Source organism: Amblyomma maculatum, chromosome 3 (assembly GCF_055883805.1).
Source record: "Amblyomma maculatum isolate TAMU_Amacu chromosome 3, ASM5588380v1, whole genome shotgun sequence".
NCBI lineage: Eukaryota > Metazoa > Arthropoda > Arachnida > Ixodida > Ixodidae > Amblyomma > Amblyomma maculatum.
Window position 1 is genome coordinate 36,632,444 of NC_139346.1, and position 24,667 is coordinate 36,657,110.

The 24,667-nt window shown below is 45.0% G+C and overlaps 1 protein-coding gene across 1 annotated transcript; it reads right to left on the reverse strand.

Annotated features, from left to right (window-relative positions):
- Positions 1-22,177: 22,177 nt before the first annotated feature.
- LOC146194528 (3-alpha-hydroxysteroid sulfotransferase-like) lies at positions 22,178-23,166 on the reverse strand. Its single transcript, XM_084596072.1, has one exon. The coding sequence runs from the start codon at positions 23,164-23,166 to the stop codon at positions 22,213-22,215; it is 954 nt and encodes a 317-aa protein (XP_084452198.1). The 3' UTR covers positions 22,178-22,212.
- Positions 23,167-24,667: the final 1,501 nt, after the last annotated feature.

Genomic DNA, 24,667 nt, shown 5'->3' on the forward strand with positions numbered 1-24,667 from the left:
AGCACCTGATGAAGGATACTGAGGAAGTTGTCTTGTCGCTGGCGAATTTCCTCGGAGAAGCTTACAGCACACATTTGAAGAAGAACCCAGAGTTCCTTGAGAAAATTCTTCTCTGGTCTACACCGGAACACATGAAGGATATCATGGTCGTGACCATGAGGCAAACAAAGGAGGGCAGCCCGGTCAACAGTAAAATGGGACACAATGGAGACCACGGAAAATACAGTATTGTGAGAAATGCCAGAATGGGACAATGGAGGGCGTTTTTCACTCCAGAGAAGCGGAGGCGTCTGGAGGAAAGGATACAACTTGAAGGCGACGGAGCTACTTTCCTTGATTTGTGGAAAGAAATTAGGACAGAAATGCCCACAGCGGCCAGCCAATGCGCTGAATAATGCCCTCAGTTAGAAGCTCTTTTCTTCCCTGGATAAGAGCGGACATCCGGGTAGTACCCAAAAGCAGAAGTTATTTTGTCTGTATTCATTTCAAAATACTTATAAAAAACAGAACGTGAAAGTCTGTTATAATTTATTTCTCCTCACTAGAAATATAAGAATACTGTTCTCAGGGATCGTGTTTTTTTTTTATAGTTTGTGATATTTTTGCTTGCAGGAATGAGATTTTGCAATAGTTAATATTCATGTAATCTTTACTAGGGTAAGTAGAGATAGCGTTGTTCTTTTTGGCATGGCAATACTACCACAAGCCGTACACTGCACATTTGTCTGCTATCTTAGGAGAATATTTTTCCTCGTAGTCCTACCAAAGAAACAAAATTACCAGTTTGACTCGTGACACGCGTATATTGCCCCTTTAAGCCTCATTTTCTGCAGAAAGAGCGACACACCTGCTTAGATTCAGCGTATGCTATTGGTGTGCCGGTGCAATGCCTGTTTTTTTTTTTTTTGTTTTTTTTTTTATTTCATTCTTTGTGGCTGTAATGATCTTTAGCTTATTCAAAGGAACCACAATATCACAACAATACCATTTTACGCACACAGCACACACGTAAACATGATCACGGAACCTTGAAAACAAATTTAGGCCCAATTCGTTCCTTGTCTTCATTGAAAGTTGTTTCCGCACCACAAAATCAATGGGCCTGCCATCTAGTAAATTCACAGTCCTTCAATGCTTTTTTTGGTGGCGAAACTCTAAATAGATTTTTTATTATGATAGCCTGTAGCTGCTCGAAAGCCACTGTTAGCTGAAATGCATCGCATTACTCCAAACCCTGCCCTTTGCAGTTATATTTGCGGGAAGTTGGTTGGTTGGTTTTGGGGGTTTAACGACCCAAAGCGACTCAGGTTATGAGAGACGCTGCAGTGGAGGACTCCGGAAATTTCGACCACTTGGAGTTCTTCAACGTGCACTGACATCGTACAGCGCACGGACGCCACTCCGTTTTGCCTCCACCGAAACGCAGCCGCCGAGGCCGGGATTCGATCCCGCTCCCTTGGCGACAGTAGTCGAGCGCTGTGATCACTGCGCCACCTCGGCGGGGCATATTTACGGGAAGTGTTTGCGCATGAATTTGAAAATGTTGTGCTATGGTATTATAAGCTGGCGTGGGAGTGTGTTCTTGTATTTAATTTTGAAATAAGGTTTTTACCTGCCGGTAAACAATTGCTGGAAATACTAGACTGATGCTAATTAAACACAAATGGTTCAACGTAGCAGGCGCCAAGCGTGAGCCTAAGTCCATAGCAGTTTACTCTAAAATGCCATCAAATTTCAAACTTGTAAGGGCAAACTTAATGCCCATCAGACAGTCCACAGTGTAGTTTGCTTCTCACCAGCCTGCCTGCACTATAAATCTTTCCATCCACGAAACATCATGTACGCAAGTGAAAATGTCAGCACTGTGTGTATTTGGCATCGGGTGCATGATAGCTGCTATCCAAACAGCAGGCTCACATCTGGTCTGTCACTGTGAGCACACTATCGGCACACACAATTTCGGCGCTTCGTTTTCGCGCTTGTAACTGTACCAACATATGGGTGAGTTGTGTGCTTAAAATTTCAGCCGTATTTCATAAAGGACAGCTGAACATGTTCTATAATTAGATAAGATTTAAGGAGACATAGGTATAAAACTCCCAGGTGAAAAATCCGAAGTCTTTTTGTGTTAGCATTTGAATTGCCGAAGGAATCACCCTATAAAATGACGTAGTTGTTCAGGCTTCTCCACAATGTACCGTACAGGGCTAGGGCCTCAATGATTACTTTTGGCGATACGTTTCAAGCGAAGAAGCAGTTGATTGAATGAAGAAAAGCAACGCCACCGGATGTATAAATTATAACGAGTGACATCGGCCGACAGCAACAGAATGCGGGTGAAGCGAGCAAAAACCTAAAAATCCGATGAAAAAGACGCCATTACAAGTTTATCTACCCTGGTCCGGCGCATTGAGAAGACTGAGATGTGAATCCTTGATTAAGTCATTGATATAAATTATAGCGCAAAAACAGTTCACACAGTTTGAAAACTACTTATATTTGACAATTTTTATATCGCCGAAATATAAAAAAAATCAATTCAGCTTCCCTTTACTCGTTTCTGATTCATGCCATTCATTGGCATTGCCCACTGTTTTGTGATGGAGCATAAAGTTTCAAGCGGTCACTGCAAGCGAACCGATCATTGACCAATCGGCAACCGTACCTCGGCATGGGCTGTATAACGCAGTCAGCAGCTGCCGTTGCGACCAGCGAATGGCGTCGACCTTTATAGGTCGATTCACACCTTCGATGGAGACACCTGTCTATGTATGCATAAGGACATCCGAGGTTCCTCGTACTCGTATGAAGGCTATAAGAACGCGGAGCTGGACTAACCGATCCAGCCTAATCACCTGAAGGCCGCCGTAGAACAAATGAAGCGAGGAACGGCACCGTAACGGCATAAAATCACGGTCAAAGTACTTCACAATCTACCCGACTAAGCTTACTACACACTTATCGCTTACATCAATTCTATTTGGCTTGAGGCAACACTATTTCAATTGTTTGTAAGATGGCACTAGTCTTCATTCTCAAAGCTGGTAAGGCCATTAGCACCGACAACTTTCCGCCAACACCGGTCCGCACAAGATCTCCTGCTTGAACGGAAATTCTCAACCCCATCGAATATCATCTTATGGAGAGAAACTACAAAAACACTCGTTGTCGGGTCTCCCAAATATATGTGGCATGACCCGCTGATCCAGGCGGGAACGGGACAACGAACCACCGGCATTAAGACCTACTGCCACAAAGAACGAACTGCGCTTGCTTGGCAGGCGTGCTGAGGCTCTCGTCTTCTTTTGTGCCGAGACCACGATGCAATGCCATGGGGCCCCCCTCTAGCGACGAAGCCATGAGCGAAGGGGAATGGCGAAAAGGGGACACTGGGAGTGTGAATAGTACGCGGCGTGAACTGGCACGATCGGGCGGTTTGCAGTAGTGGCACAGTTTGCGATGACGTCTGAGTCAAGGTGGCCGGGTTTAAGGCGATCAATGGAGCTCGTGTCCTCCCGGTCGTTGACCAGCAGTAGAAAGTGCTTAGGAGCACGACAGAGCACCTGGTACGGAACATCGTATGGTGGCCGTAAAGGTGGAAGTATAGCGTTGTGGCGAACGAAGACGTGTGTGAGCCGCTGAAGGTCGGGGGGGGGGGGGGACGTGGATACGACGGCAATGTTGGTGCTGACGTGGTGGAATGACAGTGCTCGTAGCGCTACGTAGTCGGCAGGCGTAGTTTGTGACGTCAGCAGGCGTGGGTGGCGAGAGCTCGAAGAACTCGCCAGGGACACGGAGAGTAGTACCAAACGTTAACTCTGCTGCACAGGTAGACGAGTCACTGCGTATTGCTGTGCAGAGACTAATCAGGACGAAGGGTATGCGCTCAATCCGTGGTGCAGGGAAAGGGGACACCAAAAGTGCAGCTTTCAACTGCCGGTGAAAACGTTCAATGATACCATTGAAAATAGGGTGGTAAGAGGTGTTTTTAAAAGGGTTGACGCCGAGGAGCCGAGAAAGGTTAGCAAATAATGCTCAATCAAACTGACCACTACGATCAGTCATAATGGTGGAAGAGACACCGTAGTGGCTTATTCAGAGTGCGATGACCGCTCTTGCGATCGACTCTGCCATTATGTCATTGCTTCAGGTCACCTCGTGAACCTGTCAATGCAGGTTAACAGGTAGCGGTGGTTGTTTTTAGGACTTCAGGAAGAAGGAAAAAAAAATGCACGGGCTGCTACTGGCACGAGTTGCTCGGATGCCAGGATCGGCCAAAGAATAGAGGGCATGAAAGACGGTACGGCAGTATGATGGAGGCACGTAAGGGCGACGGCGACCGGTCGACGTATCACAGAGGAGAGGAACGGCGCAGTCAGCAGCAAAACTTCCTCCAAAACCAGAGAGGTGTCGCGCGTGCGAAGCGGTTGCAGTTCGGTATCGGCTCGTTGAGCAGCAGCCATAGCGTGAAGTCGATGATTTTCTGTCCATTGCCCGTCGAATTGACTTCAGAGTAAAACTATAGGCGAGCTACTTGATTTCCCCGGAAGAATAGAAGGAACTGCTGGATACCAGAGCAGACGTCAGAGGTTTGTGGTAGGTCAGAATTTGAAAAGTGCGTCCTGCGAACAAATGGCGCAAGTGCTTCACGGCTGAATATATTTCAAATCTAAATCCACTTCATTTTTTTTTACCTACAAGTTGGGGGTCGCCCAGAGAAAAAACTGTCACTGACAGTTTTACTGGTCCCTGGGGGCCTGCAGGCCGCATCTCGCAATGGATTTCATGGCACAATCAAAAATGGATATGAACTTTAGAGCAAAAGCACTTAGTAAAGAGTTATACACACATCCGATATCAGAAATGAATATGAACACCGCAGTAATATTCATTGCCTCATCATAAAATTAGTTAATTCGCGTCTAAATGTATTAGGCGGGGCAGTGAAGTCACTGTGGGCTTTACGTTTATTATCAAGTGATGGTGTGCGGTAGTCAAGGTAGGCCCGGCCATACTTTGTTCGTGTATGTAGCACTGGGTTTAGTTCCCTACGTAAGCTTTAACCATGCAAAGGACTATATGAAAGCAGCTATCGGCCCAAGGTGCAGTATCGGCGCTCAGGGGGCGCAAGCTTCTTGGAAAAGAAGGCGATTGACTGCCAAACACCCGCCACGAACTGTTACAAGAGAGCACCGAGAGCAGTGTCCGATGCGTCAACCATGGCGGATTTGAGCGCGTTCCATTTGGGATGGACGAGTGGCGACGGCGAGGGCAGCTTTGATGCCGCTGAATGCGCGCTCAACGGTATCGCTCCAAGCGACCAGAGCTGTCGGCTTGCTATGGCCTGAGATAAGGTCGTGAAGAAGCTGCAGTATTGAAGCGCAGCGAGGAATGAAGCGCCGATAATAGTTGGCGAAGCCAAGAAATTCGCACCGCTGCTTGTTGGTGGAGGGCCGGGGAAACTTGGTTGTGGCAGTCACACGGGCGAGTAACAGGCCGAGAAAGTCCAACTCTGTGACGCCAAAATCGCTTTTTGGTCTATTGACCACGAGTTCAAAGCCGCTGAGCCTGGCGAGGACCTGACGCAGATGAAGCTTGCTGGCCTTTTGCGTAGGGATGAAGACGAGAATAGCATCAAGAGATACAAAAGCAGCAGGACACACCGCGTAGGGCTTAATCAACAAAGCGCTGAAAGGTCTGTGCAGCATTGCGAAGACCAAAGGCATCCTCAGATATTCAATCATGTCAGAAGACGTAATAATAGCGGTCTTCGGGATATCCGAGGGCTCTACAGGAATCTGGTGATAAGCCTTCACGACATCAACCTTGCTGAAGATTGTGCAGACATGAAGGGCCGATGTAAAATCCTGGATATCTGGAATCGGGTAGCTGTTAGGGACTGTGGCTTTGTGGAGAGCATGGTAATCAGCGCAAGTGCGGCAGTCGCTGTTATTTTTGTCGCGGCGATTTCTCAAGACAACTTATTCAACGTCGCAAAGATGGCGCGATGGACGTCACCGATGTATTTCGCTCTTTACAGTAAGTAATTTTAGCCCATAAAACTATTTTATTATTATTGCATTTCAGTTTCCGTACTGTGCTTCATGTTCGAAAAAAACGCGAGCTTGTGTTTTTTTTAGTGACGCACCCGGCACTTCCGTTGCTGCAAGTTTTGGGGAACGGCAATACGCATCGGCGTATAGTCGGGACAGCGTGTTAGAAATAATCGGGGACTGCGTAAAACAATCGTAACATGGTAATTTTTTCTTATAGTGATTAATTTAGTTGTGTGCGACAGGCGATGACGAGTAATCATTGTAATTAAATATTTTAGGAATTCAAAAATGTTTTGTCGAAAATTGGGAGTTAAAGTTGTCAATATGTTTTGAATGGCAATGCTTGATGAGGCTAATTAAGAAAATTTAGACTCTAATTGATCAATTAATTGAAAAAAAATGAAATACGTGTTTAAAGGTATCAAACTGCTCAGACTGGAAAGACAATGTTTGTTGCTGCTTGATGTCCACTGAAAAGTGACAAACCCTGCGCCTTCCTCTTCCAAAAGGCAAACGTAAACAATATAAAAATATTCATGGAATGAAAATGTAGCGTTAAAGGCGCTATTGCGTCTCCTTTTAAGACGACGCTTGACGGTCCCCTAAATTTTATTATTGCTTTGATCATAATTTCCAACTTCTTGCTTGCGCTAGAAGCCTCATTGTGCAAACTGCCCGCCGCGATAGAAACCCCTTCTCGACGAACATGCGGTCCACACGCTCCAACTACGACCGTTACAGTGCATCACAACCCATTCATAGTTACTGTGCCGACTCAAAGCGTAAAAGAGAGAAAGTATCATTAAGCCCCGTATTTATTGTCAAGAAACATAGAAAAGAAACAAACACGATGCAGGCATCACTGGCAAATGGACAATTCAACACTTATGCTAGGCGAATTCATTATATTTACATATATTCTTCGAGGATTTCCATATGTGCTCACGAATCGCAGCACTGAAAAGCAGCCAGTGTAGGCACCGCAAGCAGTATTTGCTTCGATATTGTAACTGATTGCATATCGGGGCTGATGTTGCTAGCTATGCCATTTAGCGGGGCAGAGTGACTTTGAAACAACTACAGTTCGGAAATTACGGTATTACGTAACAAAGAATGACAGTACATTTTGCGGCCTTACGTCCCCGACGTGATACGGCTGGTGAGCACATACTTGAACCGCCTGATCGTAGAAAAGCGAGATAGCGCAAGCACTTTTCCAACATACCGGCTATATCTTCTGTTCAGCCATCGACGTTGCTTGATTTATGATTGGCTAGCGATATCCAGGAAAACCTATATAATTTCGTCGCAAATTCTGCCAGTTGCAAAATGCCTCCAAAAGTGCCGATCGACAAGAGACTAATTGCGCGTCTGTTCGTTGCAGGTGTTCCCCAGAGAGAAATTGCTCGCCGTACCGGTCATTCCAAATCTGCAGTAGCCCGAACCATTCGCGTTTTCCGCAATGGAGGCAGCCTGGCAGATTCCAAACGCCCAGGCCGACCGAGAGCTTTAACAGAAGAAGATGACCTCCTGATTATAGCTGCATCGGTGGCCGACCCCTTCATGACTGCAGAAGAAATCCGCAAATAACTCGCACTGAATATATCTGCAAAGACTATCACGCGGCGGCTCAAACAAATTGGTCTGCGATCCTGCATGGCTGCCCAGAAGCCGCATCTGACAACTCAACAGCTCAAGGAACGGCTCGAGGTTGTTAACTCTCTGAAAGGGTGGACTGTGGACGACTGGCCCGAAGTTATATTCTCTGAGGAGTCTTCGTTTTCCACCCGCTGGGACCAGAAGTGCCGAGTTTGGAGGCCAGTGAATTGCAGGTATGGATACTCTTTTTTTGCGTCTAAGTGAATCCTGATTATTTTGTATGAAAAATACGAACAAAGTAGGATCTAGCGGCAAATTGCTGTCTTCGTGTTCTCAAATGAAAAATACGTAGGAAACCATGCCGAACAATCCTCCTCAGCATGCAATATCTCGGAGGTGCACGATGCTGATGGAAGCGCCCTTCCAAGGAGAGTCCATAAGCAAATGCTTCTAAGTGCCGATGCCGCAATTTATTCAACAGTAATTGCTCTTCCGAAATAGCTCTTGCCATTCAGTAGCGTGGTTAGTACTAACTATTCAGAAACGATTCACAGTTGCAATTAAACCTTGTTACACGGATAAATCGGTTTTCACTCCTGCTAAACCTGATGCATAAGACCCAAATTAAAACTTTCTACTGATTTTCTTCTTCTATATAGATACGACCCGTCACACATGCAAAATGTGTTCTTCAATGGTCGCTGTTTCGTGGCTGTATGGGGCACGATGTCAAGAAATGGATTAGGGTCTCTGTTGGGAGTCGATGGATCCTTCACCTCGGACTCTAACAGCGACATCATTGAGAGTGTGTTAACGCCATATCTCCTGTACACATGTCTCAAAAAGTGAGCGCTATTCTCGACGCTCGTGGCGTGCGGCAGTGCCATGGCCTCCGAAGGGAACTCCCATTAGCCCCATTGAAAATGTGTGGGGCCTATTGACAGCTGAACTGATGAGGTCCCACATTGGGAATGCCAACGCAGGCACACTCTGGGAAGCGACCAGAGGTGAATGGGAAAGGCTTCGTGCGGACACAGATGTGGTTCGTTCCCTTTATGAATCGATGCCACGCTGTTGGCAAGCGTCATCGCTGCTGATGGCGGTTTTACCAAGTATTAGGGATACTTCGTTTGCCAGCGATGTCTGCATTGTTTTTTTTTTGTTTCATGAGAATAAATTTGTTGCTGAGGGATTATTTCTCTCTTTTACGTTTTTGGTCGGCACAATAACTATAAATGAGTTGCGATGCACGCTAACGCTCGCAGTTGAAGCATAAGGACCGAGTGTCTTTATCGCAATGTTTTCATCGCAGAGGTCAGTTCGCAGAAACGAGGTCTTTACCGCATGCCAGAAGTTATGTTATTATTGAAATAAAAAAAAAATTGGCAGTGGCTTAGCTTGGTTAAGCCTTCTTATTGTGAAAGCAATAGCTATGGCGCTACACCTACGTTCAGCTGGTGGTGTAGCTGGTTGTGGTGCTTGTGGGTATGCTTATGGTTATGCCTTGATTCACTCTGGCCACGGCATATGGTTCAACTGTTGTTTATTGCGGGGTGCTACCGGGTTATTCTATGTATAACTACTAGCGAGGCAAGGAGTGCCGTGGCTGCAACGATAGGCTTGGTTGCGGGTGCGGTTAAGGCAGAATGTACAACTGCCGCTCCGGCACCGACTGCAACAGAATTCTTTACGCCAGAAGAAATGAAAGCATCCCTGGAGACTACGTTTATTTCACCTGCCGCTAGGCCACCTCCTATAGTATTCAACGTTGTACCCCCGGCGGTAGCTGCGGCTGCAGCCCAATAATTCTTCTTAGCTTCAGGAGCATGTGGCACAACTACAGCTCCGCGGTTGGTAGCTACCGCCTCGCGAGGCGACGGCGCGAGTTGGGGCCGCTGTTTTTGCCGCAGATGGGATGACGTCCCTCCGGCTGTAGCGCCCCTCGTGGAAGGAGCGGGAGTTAGGCCGCGGCCAGTAGCTGCCGCCTCGCGCACGACGGCACGAGTTGGGGCCCCTGTTTTTGCGGCAGATGGGATGACGTCACTCGGGCTGTAGCGCTCCCTCACGGAGGGAATAGGAGTTCGGCCGCGGCTGGTAGCTACACCTCGCGAACTGACGGCTTGAGTTGGGGCCCCTGTTTTTGCGCAGCTGTGCTTGGCGGCGCGCCAAATGTCACGCTAAAGGTCAATGGTAGCTACCACCTCGCTAAGCGAAGGGCTGAAAAGGGAAAGTAGTATTGCTTTCGCAATAAAAGAAACAGATCGTGAGCTTGGTTCCTAGATGACTCGATATAAAGGTGGCAGGTCCCGTGCACGACCACTGTTATCGCTGCCGACTGGCTTCACCCCGAGCACGACGGCCGCATAGCTCGAGCAGCGCGAGCAGTAAAACGCGCCAGCCGCGCCTAAGTGCGGAATAAGCAGCGCTTGAAACAAAACGAGCGAGTGAGCGAGGAGAAAGGCCAGCGGACGCATATAGGACGGCCATGCGCCTTGTCATCACCCCGTATAACTTCGACGAGCGCACCACGCCGCCTAGTGGCCCAGAGGCAGCTTTGAAACGGGGTACCGGCGTCTCGCAAATTATTGTCCATGACAGTACAAGGTAGTCGTCTACTTACCTACACATTTTTAGATCTAATCCAGATGACTTTTGTTGTATGGCTTTGTCTATCTTAGCAAGAAAGATATTGCTAATGATAGGTGAACACTGAAAGCAATGCAATCACGTGAGCGTTGGACATACATTTTCCCATTTCATCCTATGATATTTGATGCTTGATAAAGCAAAAGAATTTCCAGGAACTACCCAACCGAGATCCCTAATTTGGACACAAAGTGAACCTCGTAATTGTCCATTGTAGTACATTCCTGCACAACTTTCAATAATTCAGTATGTGGCATCGAATAATATAAGCCCTCAATGTCCACACTAAAACCAACACACTGTTCAAGAATGTCCGTTCTCAGAACACTCACCGCAGACTCCAAATTGAGGATGAGGAATGGATGTTCAACTTTTCAAAGTTGTCAGGTGTTTCTGCAGATAGACGGCGACTGCATGCTGCAAAATTTTCCACTCGGAAATGAGAGAGGGGGGGGGGGGGGGGAAGAAATGCCACCAATGTGGATCTTCACCGTGAAGATCGAAGCTAACTGGAGACCCTGGGCCTTCACCACACTCAATAGCAATTCCAAGTCATGGCGATATTCGCATGCCTTTCTCGAATAAGTCTTAGTTTTCAGTTCGCGCTTTTTTTTAGCTACCAATGTTAACCAACCTGCCGAACTTTCCGCTTTCCTAAATCGGCACCTACGACAGGTTATCGTGCTAAATAACAGCGAAATCAGCTCTGATATGGATACAACTTCTAAATGCAAGCTAATGCAGTCACGGTAGCTAAGAGTGGCTAATTTTCAGTGACTGCAAGTATTCAGGAGCACATGCACAAAACGTGAAGAATAAAAATAAATAATAAATATAGGAAAGCATAATTGGAGGGATTACACCTTAGGTGGTACGGTCAGTATGGTTGTGATGGCAAGAAAACGACAGAGTCTTCGGCAACGTCTAGCCCCGAGTAAATTGACTTTGACGGGTTCTAGAAGTAGAAATGCAGTATAAGACAGCGTACGGTTTTACGTCTTTGCAATGCAATGGTTGCTTATCCCTTAAACGCTTCTTGTTCAAAATCTAATAGCAAAAAAACGTTTCTAAAATTAAAAGTTGTGTTAGCGGAGTATGCAGCGGATGGGGACTACTTGAACAAAAAACAATACTTATTTTGAGCTAGATTTCACCCCTTGCGGACTATATACCAGATATGGACTATAGTCTATAGTCGGAAAATTACGATCGGTACAACTTCGTATAGCATTTCACTAAAAAAAAAACCAAATCAGCACACAAAGCTATCTGAGTGGACGAAGAAAAAGCTACCCTTAGAAAAAGGCATGGAAACAAGGCCACAGCTTTTATAACACGCAATAGCCTGAATAGCTGTTCCTGTAGGTTCAAGCATAGCTCATCAAAGTGCAGACATTTAAGTTGTAAGGGAGGGGGGGGGGGGGCGAAAAGAAGACGAACTTCTGTACTCTTGTACCTAGAGCCTATTCCTGCTCTTGGTGAGCATAAAGCCGAACATTGACCATTTCCTCTCACATGCCGCAGAGGAGGCCGCAACATATATAGCACCAACTTCCTGGAACTATGAAAAGTGTCATTTATGTCGTTTTATAACCATTGAAAAGAAGCGTAAGATAAGTATCAGCAGCAAACTGCTAGGAAATAAAGGCTGCTTACAGCTTCAATGCACATATGCATCTTGATTGTTATAAATAACCAATCTTTTTAAAATTTTCCAATATGTCCAAAACTTGTCTTTTTTTTCTGCTTTTTTAACATCTTCATAAGTTTCAGAAATGGTACATCCCTTATCCGGAGTGCCGATTGTGCAAGGCGGTGGTCACTACCGCTAAGAGACCATCGAGACACCTGCTGTATGAACACGTGCCCTTTTTGTTTTGGCGGATTATGCTTTCCTGAAGGGTGTTCTACACGTTTTAGGCACTTTCGCACATTACGATTGCGCTGATTTTAGGAAGGCTATTACTGACAAAGAACACTCCAACTGCCATAGTAGAGAAAGGGGCTTCGCTCTGGCTCTGAGTATATGATATCCTGATATTAGAAAAGAACGGGCACTGTTGCACTAGCTGTCTTTTCGCTGATTATTCATGTAGTGAGGAGCTTCTGTGTGCGAGAACTCAGGAACTAATGGCGCGTTTTGAGCAATAAAAATTATGTCATCCTCCTTCAGACGGTTCTATCTTCGAGCATAATTTGCTATACTTTAAAATGATTATCCAACTCAATGATTCAATTAAACAAGAAAAACAAATGTGACTAATATCAGCGTCGGCTTCAAAATCTATTCGCTACTTTCTAAAATAGAAAAATTAAAAAGCGCTGCAGAATCTGCATTGTAGTAATGCGAAAGCACGGATGCTGCTGCTGTTGGTTGCTCATGGTTGCTTCTAGTTGCTTAATTTACTTCTTTACCAATTTTAGTCCTTGGTAATTTCAAATTGCGCGCCAATCCCTTCCTATGCCCTTTTTCGGCTTCTACGTTCGGTTGCGTGACGTCACAACCTCTACGTCACATTAGTTCAGTTATTGTTTATTCATTTTAGTCTTCAGTACTTTCAAATTGCACGCCAATCCCTTCCTATGCCCTTTGGCAGCTCTGCTTCCAGTTGCGGGGCCTCACATTAATTCACTTCTTGTTTATTTATTTTAGTCCTTGGAACATTCAAATTGCGCGCCATTTCCTTCCTGTGCCCTTTTTCGGCTCTACTTCCGGTTGGATGACGTCGCACCCTTGAAGTCACCCTAAATGACTCCCTTAATTTACTAGTTTAGTCATTGGTTCTTTCAAATTGAGCGCCTATCCCTTCCTATGCCCTTTTTTATTAGACTTCAGATTGCGTGACGTCACATCTTCGACATCACCCTAAATAAATGATTTAATTAACTATTTTAGTATTTGATGCATTCAAATGTAGCGCCAAGCTATGAGCAAATAACCATTTTCGCCTTTACGTTTTCATTTTTCGCCTGTGAATATATACCTAATTAACCTAATGGCCCAGTTATTTTTTTGCAAACAACATTACATCACCCTATATCGACTGACACCAGTTACTAACCTCTATGACCTCTCAATTAAAACTGCTGCGGACACGATTTTGCAACTTGCTGGCCAATCCCTTCCTACGCCCTTTTCTGGCACTACTTCCGGTTGCGTGATGTCACATCACCTACGCCCCAATAATTCACTTCTTTTTTATTTATTTCAGTCTTTGGTACAGTCAAATTGTGCTCCAATTCCTTCCTATTTTCTTTTTCGGCTCTACTTCCGGTTGCGTGACGTCACCTCCTTAACATCACCCTAACTGACTCTCTTAACTACTTTAGCCTTTGGTGCTTTCAAATTGCTCGCCAATCCCTTCCTATGCCCTTTTTTGGCTCAACTTCATGCTGCGTGACGTCACCCTAATTGAGTGCTTTAATTAACACTTTTAGTATTAGATGCATTCAAAAGTGGCGCTAAGCCATTCGCTAATAAGACCAATTTCGCCTTTAGTTTTCATTTTTTGCCTCTAATTGATTACCTAAGTAACTTATTGGCCTATATAATTTTTTACACACTCAATATTACATCACCCTTTATTGATTCCCATCACTCATTAACTTCTACGCCTTTTCAATTACAACTGCTGCGGAGATTATTTTGCGTATTTTGTCTCTAATTATTACCTAATTAGTTTACTGACCAAATTAATATTTAGAACACAACATTACGTCCCCCTCTATCGATTGACACCCCTCATTAACCTCTACCACTTCTCAAATACAACTGTTGCGGGCAACTTTTACATTTTTTGCCTGTAATAATTACCTAATTAACTTATTTGCCCATTTATTCTTTCTGCAAAAACAATACGTCAGCCTCTATCGATTAACACCACTCATTAACCTCTACCAGCTCTCTATTACTCGAAACTGCTGCGGACACGATTTTATGGACGCGGCCTGCGGACACGGTCTGCGGACAGAAATTTGTGAACACACCGAAGTAACGCTTTCACGTTAATAACTTAAAGAACTTGGCGAAATCTTTTATTGTGTCTTCATTTTGATTTTGCGAATAAAGCTACGTGCTAATTTCAGATGCCGGTACTCTTTGCGCTGCTGTTGGTTAAAAGCCGGACTCTACCCGGACAACATCCTATACTATTGCCGTCGTTAACAATGCTCTTATACTATTCAAGTTTTAGCGCGCAGCTCTCTTGCGGAACTGCCTGGCTCTTGCGCGCGTCGCCGTCGCCGCTTCTGTTAATATCCCAAGTTCGTAACTGTATACAGTGTAGCCCAGGGAGCCACCCCATCGCAGCTGGCACTGGCAAATCTGCAGCGTAAGATTCTGTTCGGCATTTGGACGCTTTCACACTCATCGGAAACGCAGGCGTCTTGAAGAGTCTGGTGTATGGAGACGTTGCTATTTACCTCGACCTCGCCCTACATTTATAGCCCAATATGTTCGAGTAGTCTGATTAGGGTGACCGAGAAATTCACGCTATAGTCAGCATTACAAGCTAGGCCAAACAGTGCGAACGGTATTGCTCTGGTGCTTGAGGAGTGAGGTAGCTAGCGGCTGAAAAGGGGACATAGAAGTCTAAGGTGCACAAAAGCATGTAGGTGGTGGCACTTGGTGCTGTGAGCGAATTACCAAACCCACGTCTCTGCCATGTTGGATTTGGCAGGTCACGTGAATATGCAGGCATAGAGGTTTTATAGATTGCAATCCGACTGCGCAGCTTCAAGATGGGATGGTGAAATGGGAGCGAAGCACGAGGGTTGTTTGGGCAGCTTGCTTAATGCAAGCCTCTATATCTATCTTTGGTGATATTTCTCCTATTCTGACAACTTACAGGTGTCTAATATATATGTTTGATGAGAGGTGTGTTAAAATAAGGTGAAAATTTTGAGATTAGTTTTGACGCAGTGAATAGCAAACTTCAAGAACGCGGATGTAAATCTGAAAGCGGCGCCGCAGAAGGGAGGCATTAACGCGAGCTGATCATACTCTAAAAAAAGTGGAGCTCAAAAAATGAGCTATCCAAAGTAAAGTAAGTTTGTGCAGAAGAGTAATGCACCCACTTCACCAATGCGGCATTCGCGGCGTGGTCGCTGAAGCACAGAGGCGGCGCCGCTGGGTATCATGAAAGCACCTCTGCTGAAAAAATCATGACGCCTCCAGAGTCACTTGAAGGGTGGTGACCAAGGGCAGTACATTGTAGACTCAAGCTGCACAGATAAAAAAATAGCTTTCTCTAATGGTTTAAATCAGCCTAGTGAAAAACATGTTACTGTGGATGAACAAAGGGCGATTCCTAGTAGCTAAAGGGAAGCTACTAGGGAAGCTACTAGTAGCTAAAGGGAAGCTACTAGGAAAGGGAAGGAAAGTAATGTGTAGGGAAGCGAACGGAAAGTCCGATGTTGCAAGGAGATATATCACATAGCAACATTAAATGTAAGATCTATGACGAAAGGTAAACTGGATGTCGTCCAGCGAGAAATGGACAGATTGAACATTGATATCTTGAGTATCAGCGAGCTCAAGTGGACCGGAATGGGAGAATTTAACTGCGGCGACCATTATGTCTTTTATTGTGGGAACGAATCCGAGAGAAGGAATGGGGTTGCTCATATGGTAAACAGAAGAATCGGCATAGCTGTGCTAGGGTACGACCCCAAAAACCACCGAATAATTTCACTTCGGTATCCAAGGTCGCCCTTACTAAATAACACTTATCCAAGTCTATGCACCAACCACTACTGCTGAAGAAGCTGACGTTGAGAGATTTTATGCGGACCTCCAATGCTTTTTAGACCGAACTCCATCATCAGACGACGTTTTGTGATAGGAGAGTGGAATTCTAAGGTCGGGAGTGAAGAAATATCCGGAATTACAGGCAGCCTATGGGGCTCAAACGTGGAGGCTAACCAAGAGAGTTCTACTTAAGTTGAGGTCAACCCAGAGGGCTATGGAACGAAACATGTTAGGGGTAACATTAAGAGATAGAAAGCGTGCAGAGTGGGTCAGAGAAATAACTCCAGTTACAGACATTCTAGTGGAAATTAAGAAGAAGAAATGGACATGGGCAGGACATGTAGTGCGAAGAGAGGATAACCGATGGTCGCTGAGGGTAACAAACTGGATTTCAAGGGAAGGAAAGCGTAGCAGGGGGCGGCAGAAAGTTAGGTTGGCGGATGAGGTTAAGAAGTTCGCAGGGGTCAAGTGGATGCAGCTAGCACAGAACCGGGTTAAGTGGAGAAATATGAGAGAGGCCTTCGCCCTGCAGTGGGTATAATCAGGCTGATGATGATGATGATGATGATGATGATGACAGGCAAGTTCGGTCTTGGTGAGCCAAATGAAGCTGGGCTGAGGCTAGTAGAGTTCTGTCAAGAAAACAACCTGACCATAGCGAATACTCATTTTCAAAAGCACAAGATGCGCCTGTACACATGGACTTCATCGGACAGTCTGTACAGGAATCAGATCGATTATATTATTTGCCGGCAGAGATGGAGAAGCGCTATACAAGCAGTAAAAACAAGGCCTGGGGCCGATTCTGGCACCGATCATCAGCTTCGTGTGGCCGGAATTAAGCTACGATTGAGGAAAACGCAGAAAACTAGAAGGCCTTTCAGGTATGATCTGGATCAAATTCCATCAGAATATGCTGTGGAAGTGATGAATCGATTTCAAGAATTAGATCTATAAGACAGAGAGCTTGAAGAGATGTGGACTGATGTTCGTGATGTAATACAAGAAGTTGCTACTAAGGTAGTTCCAAAGCAAAAGAAATGCAAGAAAGTGAACTGGTTTTCTGAAGAGTCTTTGCAAATAGCTGAGGAAAGGAGGATGGCAAACGTTATGGGGGAAAAAGAAAGATACAAGGTTCTCAATGCAGATTATCAGAAAATAGCAAGGAGAGATAAGGATGTCTTTCTGAACATACAGTGCCAAGCAGTTGAGGACAACCGCCAATTAAAGAACACAAGAGCTCTGTATAAGACAATCAAAGATATCAAAGGAAGCTTCTATGCTAAGCTGGGCGTGATAAAGGGCAAACGAGGCAAGGACCTCATTGAAGCCTCAGAGATAAAGAAGAGGTGGCAGGAATACACAGAAGAACTGTACAAGAAGGACCCGGATATGCAAACTCAACTTAAGACGGTTGTGATTACTGATCTCGAGCCGGGCATCCTGAAGAGTGAAGTGGAATTGGCCTTAGCCAGCCTTGCTAAGAACAAAGCTAGCGGAATTGATGGCAGTCCAGCTGAGTTGCTTCAAAACCTCAACCATGACACTGTTAACATTCTGCATACATTATGTCAGAAGATTTGGACAACCTTGCAGTGGCCACAGGATTGGAGGAGTTCAGTTTACATCCCCATTCCATAGAAAGGCAGTGCCAAAGATTGTTCCAACTACCGCACGATCGCGCTTATTTCGTATCCTAGCAATGTGATGTTGAAAATCCTCCAAGGTAGGCTGCAGCAGTATGTGGATAGGGAGCTTCCAGACGTGCAAGCTGGGTTCCGCAAGGGCAGAGGAACTAGAGACCAAATTGCCAACCTTCGCTGGATCATGGAAAAAGCAAGAGAGTTCCAGAAAGCCATCTACTTCTGCTTTATTGATTATGTGAAAGCGGTTGGCTGCGTAGATCACAGCAGATTGTGGCAAGCTCATCAAGAGATGGGAGTTCCAATTCACCTCATCTGTCTCCTCAGGAACCTGTATGAATGTCAAGAGGACACAGTCAGAACTGGGCATGGTCTTAGTGATTGGTTTCCGATTGAGAATGGAGTGAGGCAAGGCAGCATACTGTCACCCTGCCTATTTAAACTATATGCAGTATGCATCATGAGGAAGGCTGGTCTGGACGAGTCTTAAGCTGGAGTGAAGATTGCTGTTAAACGTATCAACAACCTTAGATATGCGGATGATACCACTCTATCGGCAGAAAGTGAAGTGGAACTCCAGAGACATCTGATGCTCGTACTAGAAGAGAATGAGAAATTGGGTTTAAACTGAACATTAAAAAGACAAAGATCATGGCGTCTTGCCCTATCAAGTCCTGGAGCATCAAGGAACAGGAAGTGGAAGCTGTGACAGATTTTCTCTTCTTGGGCTACAAGATTACCCCAGAAGGAGACTGCAGCCATGAAATTAGGAAACGCCTGCTTCTGGGAAAGAGAGCCATGGTTAGCCTTGACCACCTAGTAAAGAGCAGAGACATTACATTGCCAACTAAGATCCGTATAGCTAGAGCTATGGTCTTTCCAGTTGTGCTGTATGGATGCGAGAGTTGGACTGTGAAAAAGGCTGACCGCCGAAAAATTGACGCGTTTGAATTGTGGTGCTGGTGGAGACTCTTACGAGTTCCTTGAACTGCCAGAAGATCAAATCAGTCGATATTGTCAACCATAAACCCTGACTGCTCATTGGAGGGTTAAATTCTAAAGTTAAAGCGCAGCTGCTTTGGTCATCTGATGAGAAGAGAGGAGTCGAGGGAGAAAGATTTGATGTTGGGAAAGGTTGAGGTTCCCCGGAGAAGGGGTAGGCAGCGAACGCGATGGTTAGATGGCATCCTCGAGGCGCTGCAGATGAAGTTATGTGATGTTAGGAAGATAGTGAGAGACCGGAAAGCGTGGCGTGACATGGTAAACAGGGTCGCGAAGAGTCGGACACGACTGAACGACTGAGTTGACTGACTGAGCGAAAAACTAATGTACCAAGAAAGCTGAGTTCAAATTTAACATTACAGAGTACTGCAATCACTGGTCATCGTTTTATCACTATTATAATTTGGAAGCAGTAAACAAATTTGGCGACATTGAGATGGACATTTTGCAAAGATTAGCGGTGAAGTCTTTTTAAACCGATACCGCCATTATTGCCTTTCAAAGTCAGCAGTAAAAAATAACTGATATGTTTTCAATGACATACGGTAGGTAATCACAACGTTAGGTCTTCTTCCTGTAGTTCCAATATTCAGTCAGCAAAATTAGGTCGCAATATCTGCGGTTCAATAAAATACAAATCGTATTTCGTGAACCTTAAGGTATGCAGCGTACGCACATACCCTAAAAACGTGACATCATAAAAAACATTCTTCCTTTTTGTGCTGGTAGGTAGAATTTGTTTTTAACCTAAGAATTTTTAATAGATGCTTCATGCAATATACTTTTTAATGTTTATGAGCGTTTCCCAGCTCTACTTCACCAACAAAAACTGTAATGTATACGCACTGGTTGCCTCAATTCGCTCATTGAAAGGCTTCGCGTCCTCCTTCTGTGCTGAGTTCTCGAAGGCTGAGATGTCCATTATATTTGTGGTAATTGTGCCTAATAAGTCATGTTAAGTTTATGCATCCGAGTGACGGAAGGTCGGGAATCAGAACTGCTGAAATGTTTAAAACTGCTAAGGATATTCTGAGGTATATTTTGGCATTCGAATAGAGCCGATGTTTTTTTATCTTTTGAAGCCATGACGACTGGAAGTTAGCGAAAACGGAATCTTAATTTAACGAACAAAAGCGTTTGGACACTCCAGATACTTCGCTTGGCAAGGCGCCCTTTGTGTGAATAAGGTCGAGATGTAATACATACACATATCGCCTCCCACCAGTGTTCTGGCTCATATCTTTTTTTTCCAACAGCGCAGCTTTCTGTCTTGCTGCTCGTTTGAAACTCAACTCATGAGAGCACAACACATTTCAGCCTTAATTTACATTCTGGATCGTTTGCACGTAGCAAATGGCTAATGAAAAGCTGGTATTCGTCAACATATCCTAGCTGAACGTTCATGCCTCTGCCTCAGTCCTCCAATATATTAGCACTGATTGCTTCATTGTTTACTGCCTGTACCAGATTCCCCGTGGCTGAAGCAATTTCCGATTCACTATGGACCTTTTTCCGGTGGCTTCCAACAAGGCTTAGGCCCATTAATGTACATATATTTGAGAAATTATCGCGCTGGCGAATCACAATCCTATATGCATCGTTTTCCTGACAACAACGTCTTGTGCCGCTATACTTCATCTGAGTAACAGTTATCAGACCCGGAGACAAAGTACAGAACTGTCGGATGTGAGCTTGTGGACTGTTTTATATCTGTCGAAGCCCTGGCGAGTCTGCTCAGCAGGTTGATTCTGTCCCATTCATTCTTTGCTTCTGGATACTATTTTCTGGGACGCTTTTTAGTGCGTCCTAGCCCAGCTTCTGAATGGAAACGCCATACACCTCTCGGTGGAGATTACACTCCGAGGAACCTTTCTCTCCACAAGCTTGGACGAGCTTATATTCCTCCTGCGGTTGCAAGCCTTTTGCGTACCTTCCCCCCGTCTAGCCTCACCACAAGACCGCCAAAAGCCACCTTCAACTTAACGGACGTGTAGGCCACAACTCACGTTTTCTTGCATTCCGATGCCGCTCCAGCGCTCTTGAGCTGCCACATAGTAGATCGGATGCGTAGTTTTAGGCAGACAGCACAGGGATTTTGAACATTCATGTCAACTAGAAGCCGACATTCGTGTCCGTCATCAAATTCAAGCCTGCTTTCATCGACAACACTGCGAAAGGTACAATCTGTCTTGCCACGTTTGTAGTATTGATGGCTTCTTCGCAGCTTAAACCTTAAGCCCATAGTTCCACTAACATTTAACATTGGGTAACGAACTCTTGCAGGCTAACGCTCTTTCTGAAAACTGTGGGCATAGCGCCAATTCGGCACTTCAGAAAAAATTCAGTTCCGAAGACGTAGGCCGACCGATACTGTTGCGAAAAGTCTTTAACGTTTTCACAACACAACTGTGGCTGATGATTGTCTGTAATTAAAACTATGTCGCAAAAACATCTTTGATGCATCCAAATGTTCTGATTTCTGAAGGTTTGGTGACTTGGCAGTAAGCGACTCACTTGTGTTCTCAAAACTACTGACTAGGTATTTTAAGGAAACATGAAGGACAAACAAAAAATTAACACAGTTATCGTTTTATTGTTTAACTGAAATTTGTAGCAAAATACAATTTTTCCGCGGAACCGCACATACAAGTGACATACATGTCACCTGACGGGGCCTCCGGGAGCACAGAAAAAGTTCTTCATAACTCGGCAGGTAGACAGCAGCACAGAATAGCATGTCACAGGTCACAGTGTGGTACAATTGCAGTATGTGGGGAAAACACAGACTATAAGTGGTTTTAAAGAAAAAAATAAGAAAAAAAACATTGCTTGAGAATTATCTTTGAAGAGTGATTTAATTTGTGAACTCACATACTTTGTAATGAAACAGCTGACACAAATTTCGAAACAAATATGTTGAGGCTCGATATATATTTACAATACTCGGAAGTCTACCGCTCTAAAGCTAGCTACCGCTCTACTGACAAAGACAACCTATATGTGTGTTTCATATAAACTTTGTCATCAGGGATTTTTACCGGCGAGCCGGGGCGCCTATAGTGCGCATTATTTTTTCTTGAAGCGACATCGTGTTGTCACTGCTGGTTCAAGAAAGGCCACTCGAGATTTTATGCTCAGCAGTGAAATTCCATAGGTGATGCGGCCAGCCCAGGTGCATATAATTCAATCCGAGGGCTGCAAAGGCTGGGTGAAGCTGGATTACACGATTGCAAGTAGACTGACAGAAAATATTTTCAATGAGTTTGCGTGGCCTCGATGAAGCTCAGTATATTAAACAATATAGTTAGCCCACGTATCTACAGAGTTGGCCATTATTGGATAAGCTGGTGCCTGCCAACGGCATACAAATGTTCCAAATAATGTATAAGGTATGGTTATATAGACCATTTAGGTGGGAGCATTTACTGTATATATTTAGGAGATCTTTCATGAGCTCTAAATATGCCTATTCTAATGCCGTGATAAATACTTTATGCATTTGAGAAGTTCACGGCAGTCATGTTCTTGATAATTCAATGGCCTGTTCTCGAATGTCATTCCACAGGTGCATGAACGAGGCTTTCTCTTTTCTGTTTTGTATATTCTTTTCAAAACAAACCAGCTGGTTTGGCGTGAAATAATCCTTCCAGCTTCCCACCTTTGCCTCTCTGACTAAGGCATATTTTTCATCGTCTCCCTCGTAGCCTCTCTTGCTTTTTACTTGGTTCCTAACGAAGAGATCGTCCCACTCGGCAGTCTTGTTCCCTCCCAGATCAAACACGATTATCTTCCTCATGTGCTCTGGTTTCGACCATTTGAGGATATTCTCTAGAATCTGCTCATCTTCTTGCAAAGCTTGACTGTAACGCTCGCCCAGGAATTTAGCCAGTCTTAAGACGGTGGGCCGTGCGTCCTTGATGAATTCTTCGTATGTCACAAAAAACACGTTAGGTTCGTGCTTCAGAGCATATCCAGACGCCACGTGGTCAAAGTAGTCCCCGTAGCCAAGGTCGCCCTCCATGAATGGATCAAGGAATTCCTCGAACGTGCCATCCTGGAACTTGTAGATGCTCATGTCCGTCATCATGCGAAACAACGACGGGGACACGTCCCACGGGTTGCGAGCCACGTAGACGTATTTGGCTTCATTGGTCATCGTCTCACGCCGTAGAGGCTGGTGGGTAAAAAACAGTCTGATAGGAAGCGAAGGCGTCCAGTCGGCGAATTCCATATATTCTACAATGCGCGTGTTGCTGGTGAACTCATTGTAGCTCCTGACGGGTTCCCCGTGCTTCAGTATCAGCTGAATGATGTAGTGAACCAAATGCGTCCCGCTCTTCGCGTACGTGCTCTGGACGAGGTCACCCTTGGTTGCACGAAATGAAAGGCTTTTTCGGAAGACGTCTGGATTCAGCCATGGACATCTAGGGACACCATCTATCATTTGGTGATAGGGCCTCCGACCTGGCATCGCTGGAATCATCATCATCATCATCATCATCATCAGCCTGATTATACCCACTGCAGGGCGAAGGCCTCTCCCATATTTCTCCACTTAACCCGGTTCTGTGCTAGCTGCATCCACTTGACCCCTGCGAACTTCTTAATCTCATCCGCCCACCTAACTTTCTGCCGCCCCCTGCTACGCTTTCCTTCCCTTGGAATCCAGTTTGTTACCCTCAGCGACCATCGGTTATCCTCTCTTCGCACTACATGTCCTGCCCATGTCCATTTCTTCTTCTTAATTTCCACTAGAATGTCGGTAACTTGAGTTATTTCTCTGACCCACTCTGCACGCTTCCTATCTCTTAATGTTACCCCTACCATTTTTCGTTCCATAGCCCTCTGGGTTGTCCTCAACTTAAGTAGAACTCTCTTGGATAGCCTCCACGTTTCAGCCCCATAGGTGAGTACAGGCAAGATGCAACTGTTGTATACTTTCCTCTTGAGCGATACCGGTAAGCTGCTAGTCATAATCTGCGAGTGCTTGCCAAATGCGCTCCATCCCAATCTTATTCTTCTTGTTATTTCCTTTTCATGGTCCGGATCTGCGGTTACTACCTGTCCTAAGTAGACATATTCGCCTACTACTTCCAGTATTTCGCTACCTAATGTAAACTGCTGTTCCTTCCCGAGGCTGTTGAACATTACCTTAGTCTTCTGCATATTGATTTTCAAGCCTACCTTTCTACTTTTCCTGTCTAGGTCATCAATCATTATTTGCAGTTCATCCCCCGAGTTGCTTAGCAAGGCAATGTCATCAGCAAATCGCAGATTACTGAGGTATTCTCCATCTACCCTTATCCCTAACTGCTCCCATTCCAAGTCTCTGAATACTTCCTCTAAACAAGCTGTGAATAGTACTGGGGAGATTGTGTCTCCTTGCCTAACACCTTTCTTTATGGGAATTTTGTTACTTTCTTTATGCAGAACTATGGTTGCTGTGCAGCCACTATATATATCTTCCAGCACTTTCACGTACGGCTCGTCTACACCCTGATTTCGCAATGCCTGCATCACCGCCGAGGTTTCAACTGAGTCAAATGCTTTTTCGTAATCAATGAATGCTATGTATAAGGGCTGGTTATATTCCGAGCATTTTTCTATCACCTGATTGATGGTATGGATATGATCGATAGTAGAGTACCGTTTCCGAAACCCTGCTTGATCCTTTGCTTGATTGCAGTCTAAGGTTGTCCTGATTCTATTAGTGATTACCTTAGTAAATACCTTATACGTAACAGACAGTAAGCTGATTGGTCTGTAATTTTTAAGGTCCTTAGAGTCCCCTTTCTTGTGAATGAGGATAATGTTTGCATTCTTCCATGGTTCCGGTACCGTCGATGACACCAGGCACTGCGTATACAGGGTGGCCAGTTTTTCTAGCACGATATCCCCCCCGTCCTTCAGCAAATCTGTAGTTATCTGATCCTCTCCAGCTGATTTCCCCCTTTTCATAGTTTCTAGTGCTT